Source organism: Callospermophilus lateralis, chromosome 3 (genome assembly GCF_048772815.1).
Source record: "Callospermophilus lateralis isolate mCalLat2 chromosome 3, mCalLat2.hap1, whole genome shotgun sequence".
Classification (NCBI taxonomy): domain Eukaryota; kingdom Metazoa; phylum Chordata; class Mammalia; order Rodentia; family Sciuridae; genus Callospermophilus; species Callospermophilus lateralis.
Genome location: NC_135307.1, coordinates 165,145,294 through 165,157,666, shown reverse-complemented (window position 1 = coordinate 165,157,666; position 12,373 = coordinate 165,145,294). Strand labels below are relative to the sequence as shown.

The window sequence follows — 12,373 nt, the reverse complement described above, 5'->3', positions numbered from 1 at the left end:
AAAAATGGAAAGTGGAAATATTGTAGTCTGTTCATTAATGGGAAAAAATCCATACAGTAGATGAAACAATTGAAAGTTTGAAACAGATGTTGTCTCCAAAATTTGAGACTAAGTGATAAATTATGGAAAGAAACCCCAAATATATTACTGTTTGGGTAAATGTTGAAAACATACAAAGTAATATCAACAGCAATAGCATACCTGGGAGATGGCTAGAAATGTGGAATTGGAAGATCATCTGAAATCCACTGAATCAGACTTTTGGGGGGGCAGTCTCAGAAAAATGTTTTTGATTCTACCTCCAGGTAAGCTGTATGCATGGGAAAGTTTGAGAAGGACTTATCTATTTTGCACATAGACACATCCATTTGTAGTTAAAAATATTAAAATGTAAAAAGTCCCTCACCAAATTCAGAACAGTGAATCATACCTCTGGGAAGAGAGGAAGGAGGGAAATAAAATCAGGATGAGTACAAAAGAAGATTTTATTAAATCTGTAATACTTCCTTTAAAATATGAGATCATGAACACTAATATTGGTTAACCTGAGTTAACTACCTGTACACAGGTAGTTTTTATGTTTTCCTCTGTATGTTTGAAAATGCTGCAATAAAAATTAGGAAAAAGCAGCAATTCTATTCAGATAATTAAGTAGAGTGTAACTGGTTCTTACTTGTATAAGCGTTGTTCCCAATAGTCATGCCAACTGTTATTTGTGTCTATTATTTTTAGGCGAGTCAGAGAATTAAACAGCAGCAACACTAAAAAATTTCTAGAAGAAAGAAAGAGAGTAAGTACTTTATAATTTTCTTGGCACTTTTCCTTGAATAAAAACTGTAGACAATAACTTGGGCTTAGATATCAGCCTTCTAACTAATGTGCTTAATTTGATTTTTTCCATACATTAAACATTACAGTTTCTCTGTTCCATGAAAGCTAATCTCTTTTTAAAATCTTTAAGGTAATTATTTGACAACATTTTATATAGACTATGAAGGCAAGTTTCAGTCATATATAAGTACTCTACTATTTTTTAAAGTTCTAGCAGGAAAGATCTTCTCAGTAAGAGTTATGGGCTTAAACTCTCACAGTATTCAGACTATGTTTCTTTCTTTTTTTGAATTATGATCTTCCTCACTTAAATTATGAACTTAAAAGTCATCCCTCATCCATAAGTTTAGAGACTGTGACCCGAAGTTTATCAAAATTTTTCTTTTCTTTTGCAGCTTGCAATGAAGCAATCCAAAGAAATGGATCAATTGAAAAAAGTCCAACTTGAACACCTAGAATTTCTAGAGAAGCAGAATGAGCAGGTATTTTACCTAAAATACATAAAACCATGTTGGCAGTCAACCAATTTCAGTATACAAATGTCATGGCCCACAGGGACCCTTCTGCTAAAGCCACTGGCCTGCAGAGGGTAATGGGAAGGTGCCTAGAGGAATCTGATGGATATTTAACCTATTTTATCAGTTTCATCCAAAAAATACAGAAAGTACCTTTTTTGCAGTATCTGTGGGAAAAAGAAGAAGAATGAAAAGTCATAATTAGAACATGTTATGGGGATTCTGAGAATGACATTACTAAAAATGTGTGAAGGAGAAAGCAGGACAAAAATTACTTCTCAGGTTTCATTTAGAGATTTACAATTTGCAACCTCCAGACAAGTGAAATTATATTTAAAAGCCAATTTAAAATTTTTTCTATTTTCAATGTCAGTCCAAAAGTGAAGTTATGAATCCTTCCTAGGATCTAAATTCATGCCTCCAACAAATCTACAAACCACCCATTGTGAGTGGACACCATACTCTTGGTGCTTCTTCCCAGCAAAGCAAAACTCTAAATATCAAATAAAGAGTTATCCAAACTCCAGCCATTTAGTTAAACAGGATGAGGATAGATGTATTTTCACATTCCAAAGTACAGGTGGGATTCATCCCAAATGGTCTGTAGTCCATCAGCCTTCTACAGCACCCTTTCAACTTGATGGAAATTCCTCTAGCTTAAAAGGCAACATGACCCTCAGGAAGGGTTTAAATTTCAGACTCTGAGTTCAAATTTCACTCTTTAGGTGAAGTTGACTTGGAAGTTATTCTTTCTAGAAATGTACTCCCATTTAGAAACTACATGTACAGAAGTTTCGATTAAATGTGTACTTGAACCACATTGTCCTTCTCTATTTCCTCTTATCTATAAAGCATAATTAAATATATATATATATATACACATATATATGTATATATATATATGTGTGTGTGTGTGTGTATATATATATATATATATATATATATATATATATATATATTTACATTCTCAAAGTAAATGGCTTCCATTGAAAAGCACTTAAGTAGGAATTAGATTACAAAATACCTTTAAGAAAGTAAAACCCATGAAATCTTTTTTTTTTTTTTTTTAATTGCATCTGGGCAACCAATCTGAATTCTGGTTTCAGACTCTATTTTTTGGTTGACAAAAGTTTTATTCATCTACATAGTTCTGAATTGTTTCACATTTCCTTTTCTGCTAAGTGCTTCTATTCATGAATAGTTCACCAATCCCCAAAGGGGACCATCAATGTTATTGTCCCATAAGTTCAATTCAGTTGACCAGCACATGGGTATGTCACATTCTGGTATGATTTAGGTAACCTGTGTTTTTGCTCTTAAATTTTTCCCAGAAAGTGTTCCTGGGGAAGTGGGAATGTGAATAAGGGAAAATCATTATCTCTAAAGCTTTAGAATTCTCTTGAGTAATTCAGGAGTAGGTGGGGATAGGATGCCCTGGAGAAAGTTTAAAAAAAAATAAAATCCTCCTTAGGACAAGGGCACAATGAAAGGTAAGGCATAGTTATGCTTTAACTATCTAAATTAAGAAACTACTTAGAAATTATTGTGTTGCTTAGCAACATATTTGACTGAAGAATGTAAATGTGCTAAAAATTGCTCATCACTACAATAGTGGTGTATCTCAGAGCTAGAATATAAAGTTTTCTAATGTTAGTTTCAGAGTCAGAGTAAATAATTTTTAAAAAATCACTTTGAACATCTATAGTGATACATGATTGATTCAAATCACATTAGAGTCCTTGCATTAAAATACTGAATTAGTAATTGTTGTATGTTAAGAGGATGCTGGCTTTTTGTTCCTAAAATTCATAAAATGCCTTTCGGTGTGTCATAAATTATGTCTACCACCCACAATGGACACTTTGAGTCACAAAAGCTTAGGAAAGCACAGAACGTAAAAATCCTTGAGACCTGATGAAGATTTCATGAGATTTAAGGGGGAAAAAAAATTCAAGAAACCATACTGATCCTTCTAGCAAATATAGAATTTGAACTTGGAATTCTTTGTTGTTTTGCTTTACAAATATGGATTGTCCTATAACTAGTCAAATCCAAGATCTTTCTAGCACTTTGTTTGTTTAATTCAGGGATTTACTAAGCTGTCAATTCACAGTTATTTTTCATGGCGCAACACTGTCATAGCCCATAGCCGTATGTGAAAAAGAGGCCATGAGTTCCTTTCTTCCCTCATAAAAGTCAGGTTCTTCAACCATATAGTAGAACTTGTTCATAATCAAGTTTGTTTCTAGGCCAAAGAAATTAATATAAACATTTAAATATTTCCCTCTTGTGGTTACTTACTGCTTTTCAGTGACATGGTTCCAAAACATCCTCCCAGCCATCCCACAAACCAATCTCACAATAAAGCAACTTGACAATTAAGACCCATTTCAAGGGCATTGGGAGAAGCAATACAATCAGTCCTATGTTTAGGTTCTGATTTTGGATCCTACTTTCATATGTTCATTGTAAGCCACTATATGGCTTTGCCTGATTCATCAGCCAGTTGTTCACTTAAAACTCCACAGGCCAGGAAGGTTTTTCCAGCTCAGGTTTTCCCATAGACCTCCTCGCTACACGATATCTCATCTGTCTTGACATGCCATTTTGAACATTAACGACTCCATTATTGTCACAGTTGAGTCTTAAAATTGATTTTTGTCATCAATCCTATTGTTTAATAAAGCAAGATAAAGGGTTTGGCTTAAGGTTGGGTTCTCTGTTCACTGCCATAGAAGAGACATGCAGTCTGGGCAAATAGGCATTGGATGTTTGATTTTGATTTGTTCTTTTTTTTTTCTTTTCTGTTGAGATCAACTTGGGGCAAGTTTGTCACTGATGGGTGTATACATGTTTTATTCTTAGGTTTTTCCTTTTCTGTATATGGTTTTTGCTTTCATTTCTCAAATTCACTTCAATATTCATTTATTTTCTTTGTTTTGTATGTATGACTCAATTTTGACATTACTATTTTTGTACAAACAGCTTTTGAAATCCTGTCATGCAGTGTCCCAAACGCAAGGTAGGACTGAAACTCTGATGAGCAAACCATTGCTTTCCTTCTGAATTACAGTATTCTTGATGCAACCTCCATTTATGATTCATATCTGGTCATAACTAATATCATAAGGGTTTGGACTTAAAGCACTTGACTATTTCATGCTTGGATTTATGATATAATATTTCATCTGAAATACTAAAAAATTTTAGAGAATTATTTCTGATGGCATTTTAGCCAGCATTTCCAATTGCAGATCTGGGAAACAGGTCATGATAATAAAGACAACCCAGATATTAAGAACAATATATATATATATATATATATATATATATATATATATATGTTTACACTTGTTATATGGACCCACCATGGCTAAGACTGGGTCACAGAGTCATATTGATTACCATTGTTAATGTGACTACAATTAATATTTATGTGCCCCACCGAAAATTGGCTGTTGTTTTTAATGACAGAAAGTTATTGGCTATGTGCAGAAAAGTTCCATAATATATTTTGTTATACTCTGCTAAGTCCAGTCTGCCAAGGACCCTAGTCACCCCTGGTAAAGTGACCATATCACTTATTGTTTGAGCCAAAAATAAGACATGTTCAAGAAAGGGAGAGCTGTTCATAATAGCCAGGCATGTGCTAGAATTGTCCCAGGCAAATGGAAATGAATGGTCACCCTGCTCACACAAGAACGTAGCTTTCAAAATTATATTTTAATGTCATATATTTCTTCTTTCTAAGCTATGTTCAATATTGCCTTTAAATGCTAAAGGGGGAGAAGCATAGGGAATCTTTTTACTACTATTAACCAAACATCAAATTATTTAATTTCCAGTGCTGATAATGTTTCACTGTCATCTCTTATGAATACTGTTTGTGTCATGGCTTCATGTTTGTATATTTTTCTCCATTTCTTCATTTTTCTATTAGAGTATTACTATTATCAGTGATTAAAAAAAAACATCTGGGTGGAGAGAATCATTCATCCCAAATGTAAACAGATAAATGTAATTCTTTGGTGTTATTATATTCATTCTCAACAAAATGAAATTGAAATCTGTAACATGAAAGAAATAATAAGAAAATCACTATGTGGTCTGTGGGTTGAACTAATTTTTTCACAGAATTTTATTTGAGAGATTATGAGAGTTCTAGTATGATCTAGAGTTGACTGAACCTGCCCTGTGATTTTTCAATTTAGTTGGAAATACCAAACAGACATGGATAGTAGCACCAGAGCATTCAGAATCTTCCTCTGATTTATACCTTGATATTTCCATGTTTCCATTCTTACATGCCCTTTATTTCAAAGTGTCACTGACAAAGAAAGGGGTGCTTTCTCATCCCCTCCAAAAAGCATCGAGACCATCAGTTGGAAAGTAAAAGTTGAAATGAACTTTTTTTATTTTCCCTATGTTGCCCAACAATGATTAGTCACCAGATCCTTCCTCCATTAGATCCCTTTTCACCTCTCAAATCAGCTGATTGTCTTACTGACAGTCTTAATTCATGAGATGGAATTCATCACTGTTCTCTTACTTCCTGGCCATCCATAAAGAATGAATTACCCCAGAGAAGTAAAAGCTCCCAGGGATACAGTATGGACAATAGGACTCCTGGACCCCTACATATTCCTATAATGTTCTATTTACATGACACTCTAGCCAAACCAATAAAATATGCTCTTCTCTGACTTTCACCATCAATCAGATTCTCAAGGAATATTTTTTAATAAAATTTTAGGCTATTTGAGGAATAAATTGCACATAAGCAACACTCATTCTAAAAATGGTCCACACACAGTCAAAAGACTTTGTCAAACTATAGAAACAAAAGGGAACATTTTGATGTGAAATAGTCTAGATATCAAGTGACTGACTCAGACTTCTTTTCAAGTGGTTTTCCTGGGGATCTTGTTAAAATGCAGATTTGGAGTCAGTAGGTCTTCTGATCTACCAACACTTCTGAGATTCTGCATTTCTGAGAAGGTCCCAGGAAACGAACGTAGATGCTGCTGGTCCATGGACCACACGTTGAGTAACAAGGATATAGCATCACATTTAGGGGAGAAGGGAAGCCAGAGTTGTTAAAAATGCCTTTGGGAGAGGATTTCACCTTGTAAGGCTATGTTTCTGGTGTTATAGGCGAAGGAGATGCAGCAGATGGTGAAATTGGAAGCCGAGATGGACCGCAGACCAGCAACAGTAGTGTGAAACTCCAAAATGCAAACTGAAGCAGCAAAACCACAAATCATCAGAAGATTGCACCCAACTTCAGAACACAAACTCCATGGACAAAAGCTATTTTCTTTATGTATAGACAAGATGTTACCTGAAAACACACACACACACACAAAAAAAAAAAAAAAAAAAAAAAAAAAAACAACAACACCTTGGAATGACACATACTTCTATTTATCAGTTTGATTATTGAATTTTCTTGGCCGAACCCAAAGTAGCTGCAAATCCACAGAAATCTATTCCAGTAAGGCAGAGTTTAACCATTGATAAAACAACTTAAACATGTTTGCTATAAGATATCATCACAAGTAAATGAGCTTGGTGTTAACAACTCTGCTTCGTGATGCATTAGAACATGTTTGAGCTGCAATTAAAAAAAAAAAAAAAAAAAAGACAAAAAACAGTGCATTAGCAATTTCATAGCAAGTGCATGCACTATAAGAAAAGCAAAAACTCTGTCTACAAATTCATGAGCAGAAGTGGTGGTCTGCTAAACAAATAATTTTGCAGAATTTTTCTATATCTAAGTTACCTCATCAGTAAGTGCCATGTCTTTACCATGCCGTCAGAAGCTAATTTCCTGTAAAAGTTGTGGAAGTTATTAGAACAATAGAGAAATATAACCGAAGAGTAGACCTGTGCCAAAACTCATCAGTGCTCAGAGGGAAACTCTGTTAGGATCATTTAAGAAAGTTTACATCTGACCCTGCTTTATAGGAATTGCTTCTTCAGATTCCAGATATTAGAATTTACTATTATACCATAAAGATTGTGAAGTGGTTATTGGCAAACTTTTGTAAATGTGATCATGTATAAAGTATTTATACTCCTTAATTCACACTGTTATAGAGCAAAATCATCTAAGTATTGCCACATGACAAGATTAGTACAGGAATACTAGAATACGTTTTGCATGATACACAAGCACCAGTTAAGACTAACTTGTTCAGACACAGTTAACCTAATGCCAAATAAATACTGGTTAAATACATGTATGGCACAGAATATAATTTGACTATCAAGACTTTTAGCATAATGAAAAAGTCTATATATATGTGTATATGAATTATGTGGGCATTCTTGATACTTCAAGTTCTAGTTTGAAAAAAAACATAACTAATTTAATTTTACACAAAAATATTTATGCAGATTTTCAGAATTTCATATCAGGAAATACCTTTTTATGTCTGTTAAATATTCAAACAATTTGCTACAGTGTTAATTTGCATGGTCCAAGCCTGCTGTAGTTGCAATGCAGAGAGTGCATGAAGAAGTACAGGGCTGGGAAACCTGCGAAGGCACCAAGCCTCAGAAGGGTGCACGGAGACCTGGCATCCTTGAACTAATGAGATCGCTGATCTTAGGACACAAAACGCCAACAGAATTGTATATGCTTGTACAGATTGATCCTGTGTGTTCCTCTGAATAAACCAGAGAAAATGATGATATCATCAATACTGAAATTCAACTTCCAACTTCTCTAATAAAAAATGAAAACACATTTAACGCTCGTCAGAGTATTTGCTCCCATGATGCTTGCTCGTAAGCTTTTTGTCTTCCAGAAATGATCACTTCATTTTTTTCAAAAGGGGCTTCTTTCATGCTCCTAACATGTTGTTCAATCAAAACGACACAAAATTCTACAAATACACACTCTACTTGATTTCCAAATGTAGTGGACTATTTTTTTTTTCTTTTTCTCCTATTTATGATTTTAACTGCCTTCTTTTACAGAAGAGAAATTTTATATTTTTCTGGTTTCTATTTTCTTTATCTATAAATCAAGGGACTCAAATTACATATCTTTCAGCACTGATACCCCATGAAAAGTTGTGGTTAATAGAATGTCACCACATTTGGATTGTCAGTTTTCAAGGATTCTGCATGGCTTCTCTTTAATTCTAATGGTCTCTTCCAAGAGCAAAACTAAGTTCATCCTTCTGTAACCCAGCACCAAGTTCATCAATCCCCTCTCTTGTCTCTAGTTTTATTAACTTATTTATTTAGGTACTGGAAATGTAACTCAGGGGTACTTTACCATAGAGGTATCTCTACCCTTTTCTATTTTTTTTTTTTTTTTTTTTTTGATTTTGAGACAAGGCCTCGCTAAATTGATGAGACTGGCTCAAACTTGCAGACCTCTCGCCTCAGCCTCCCAAGTCACAGGGATTACAGGTGTGCCCCACCATGTCCAACAGGTTTCAGCTTTTGAGAGGTACTGCTAGTTTGCCCACTGTTTTAATAATTTCTTCTGTTTTTTTTCTATCCTATGCCACCACAAGTTTTTATTTTTCTGTTATATCTTTTTTTTTAAAGAGAGAGTGAGAGAGGAGAGAGAGAGAGAATTTTTTTTTTTTTTAGTATTTATTTTTTAGTTATCGGCGGACACAACATCTTTGTTTGTACGTGGTGCTGAGAATCGAACCCGGGCCGCATGCATGCCAGGCGAGTGCGCTACCACTTGAGCCACATCCCCAGCCCCTTTTCTGTTATATCTTAAACCAGTTTTCTTTTATCTATCATAATATACAAAATATACTTATATAAATGTGATATACTTATATATCATAATATCTAAGACTACTGTCATTATTTGAGACATCTTATAATTATAATATAATAATTATAATATTATTTGAGACATCTTACTCCTTCAAAGGACTCATTGTAGTAGGATTAAAATATACACAGCTCAAATCTATAATAAAAGATGTGGTTTACTTGCCATTATAAATTCATATGGCACCCAAATCCTGCATTCTTACTCATTGTGAAAAAAAAAATCTTGCCAATTAAAGTAACACAGTCTTTTCATCTTAAACACACACACACACACACACACACACACACACACCTTTATTTCAGGGATATGTTTAATTGCTTTGTGTCAAATCTCCTTTTTAGATATTCCTCCACATTTAAGAGGTCTAACTCTTGTCATATGGCATCTGGCTATAAAGGGAAGTTCAAGTGTCCTCCTAGCATTTGGGAGGGGCATTTGGTCTCCCCATTGTTGGGCCAGTCCTAATTGCCCTCAAATATAGCCCTGTAAAATGGGCCTTTTAAAGCAGTTAAAGATCAAGTTTCTTTCTAAGCTTAGTCCTCATTATGGGCTCAATTTATTCTAGCATTCTTCTGGAAATGCAGAACTCCTGGATCTTACTAGGCTGGGGGAACTAGAGGCACTAGATCAGATCCATTATCCATCAAGACACCTCTTTTGATCATTTGTCAGTTACCATTGCCACATTGTTACAATAACATGCTGACTTAAAAATCCAGGAGTATCAGTGCTTTCTAGAAATTTACCTGAAGAAGAAAGTCTGATTATATTACACCCAGTGCTTTCTGGGGATGTATTTCGTCTTGCTTCTCCCATACCCAGGATTTTTGTTCCCATTTGGAAGCCAAGGAACTTGATTCCCAATTCCTCCTTTTGTTTTCATTTCAGCACAAAGGATATTCATTCCTTATTAATTGAACTGCCTATACAGTATTCTACTCTCCTTCTCAATCTTCTCTAGGTATATTGTTCTCCTTTTGGATGAACAAAAGGCTTCATGGAAAAGAAGCCAGCTTACCAAGTTAGGGAAACAGAAGGAAGTATACTTCATAATATCTAAGACACCACTGATTATAACATGTGCCATTATGTTATATGCCTTTGCAATGAAAACATATTGTCATTTAAACTATTGACACACCAATGATTTTAAGACATATTTCATTTCATAAGTGATAAAACATCTGCATCTGAGAATCTATGAAATATGTAGTATTTCAAAAATATATAACCACTTCAAACCCCTAACTTTATAGGGAGGCTACTATTTTTTCCCATCTATTATTGTTTCTTTATAATTGTACATAATGGTGGGAATCGATACATATTCCTATATAAACAATATAATAATATAATTTTGCCATATTGTTCCCCAGTATTTCCCTTTTTCTTCCCTTCTTCCTTTAAGAGGGAAAACTTTTTTAAAGAAAATGTACAACAGAGTCTTTTTACCAGAAGACTTCAAACTAAGGAACAGTTCTGCAACTGGATTTGAGATTTAGCAATGAGCTTCCCACAAAGCAATTCAAAAAGGTAACCTATCTTTCATCATGGATAGAAATCTTTCTATACATTTTCTCTTAGCTGTTTCCAACAAGCTATCCATTTATAGTATCTGCACATAATTTTTAAATCTATAACATTAGCCTTGATCATCTTCTCTAAGCTTTGTTTCTTCCTCTCAGATTGTCAAGAGTTAAATAAACAGCCCATGTGCACATTGTACATAATTAATAGAAAAAAAATACAGATCCTCTCCCCATCTGTCCTCCCCAATTATTTGAATAGTCCATAGCCAGTGCTAAACCTTGGGGCATTCTTGTTCTGCTCCATCTCATTTGCTCCCATACCCAATCTGTTGGTAAATTCTATGAATTCTACCCTTCCTGTCTTGGAAACTTCCCTTTCCTCTCCCTTACAACTTTTCTCATTCCTTAACATTTAGAATTTTAAGCTTCCTATTCAATTTCTTTTTCCTTCAAATCCCTTCTACACCCAGATTAATCTCCCCAAATGACAGCTCTAATCATATTACTGTTCTGATGGTAAATATGGAATTCCTATCCACTCCCTGAAGAATAATGTTAGAATTACTGAAAACAGTATTCAGTTTCTAGCCCCAACCTGCCATTCACAAAGCTAATCTGAATTTATCTTATTCTCTGTTCATAAACACATATCACACATTTTTTTCTAGCCACATTCTATAATAATGTTCTATCAATCTTTTAAAAGTAACTTCCAGGGCAGGGGATATAGCTCAGGGGTTAGAACACTTGCCTAGCATGTGCAAGGCCCTGGATTCTATCCCTGGCTCTGAAAATAATAGATAAATAAGCAAGCCACCTCCACAAAGCCATAAATGTCTCTTATTCTCCCAAGCAAGAAATAACCTATTATTATATTATTATTATAAATAACCTATTATGCATCTATTTATACTTTTCAAAGTATAGTATTTCAGTATGAGATTTTTTTTCAGCATTCTAGATAAATTCTCTCTTCAGGCTTTTTCCATTTGTTTTTCAAAGAACAACCAGTTGGTAACCATCAAAGGACTGCTTAAATTATTTTCTGTGAGGTAAAATTTAGAATTTGTGATGGTGTGGCCTCTTAGGCAGGAAGTAGTTTGGAAAACCTGAATGAAAGTCTAAAATAAGCTTCTTGTAATGTGTATTCTCATTTCCAAGAAAACAGTTTTTCTTCACTCCATTATTATCCTTTTAAAATAGTCTTAACTATCACTAAGGCCACTGGGCACAAACAGCTGAGAATCATCAACATTAAGCATGATCCTTAACAACAGAGAGGGAACACCCACAGTGTTTAGGATGTCTTAGGGATGCCTCATTTCAAACACCAAATAACTCCTCATTCTTTATCACTCTGGTAGTCTCTTGTAGGTCCACACTTTTTTCAACCTTTTCTTGATGCTTGATGTTTAACAAAATCCCAAGCACACAGCTTAATAATTGCATCTTTAATGTCATAATAAAGCTGAGATGATACCTCTGGGATGAATATTTATGAACCATCTTCTTTAATAATATTTCATGTAAAGCTTTCTGCTCCATAGATTAGAATAATGAAAAAATATCAGAAGAGGGAGCAAGGAAATGGTTTAAAATACCATCATTGCTTTTACATTAAAATAATAAATAGTCACTTATCTCAATAAATGATACAAGCTCTTCCACTCCTCTCCTCTCTGGAA

General features: G+C 34.3%; 1 protein-coding gene across 9 annotated transcripts in view; it reads left to right on the top strand.

Moving 5' to 3' along the window:
• Nucleotides 1-8,097, top strand: part of Plcb4 (phospholipase C beta 4) — a 375,572-nt gene extending 367,475 nt beyond the window's left edge. For all 9 annotated transcript variants that reach the window (XM_076851531.2, XM_076851528.2, XM_076851536.2 and 6 more), the window contains 4 exons: nt 733-790; nt 1,227-1,313; nt 4,332-4,368; nt 6,501-8,097. In XM_076851531.2, coding sequence (XP_076707646.1) covers nt 733-790; nt 1,227-1,313; nt 4,332-4,368; nt 6,501-6,589 — 271 coding nt within the window. In that variant the 3' untranslated portion in view covers nt 6,590-8,097. The remainder of the gene's footprint in view (nt 1-732; nt 791-1,226; nt 1,314-4,331; nt 4,369-6,500) is intronic.
• The last annotated feature ends 4,276 nt before the right edge of the window (nt 8,098-12,373 follow it).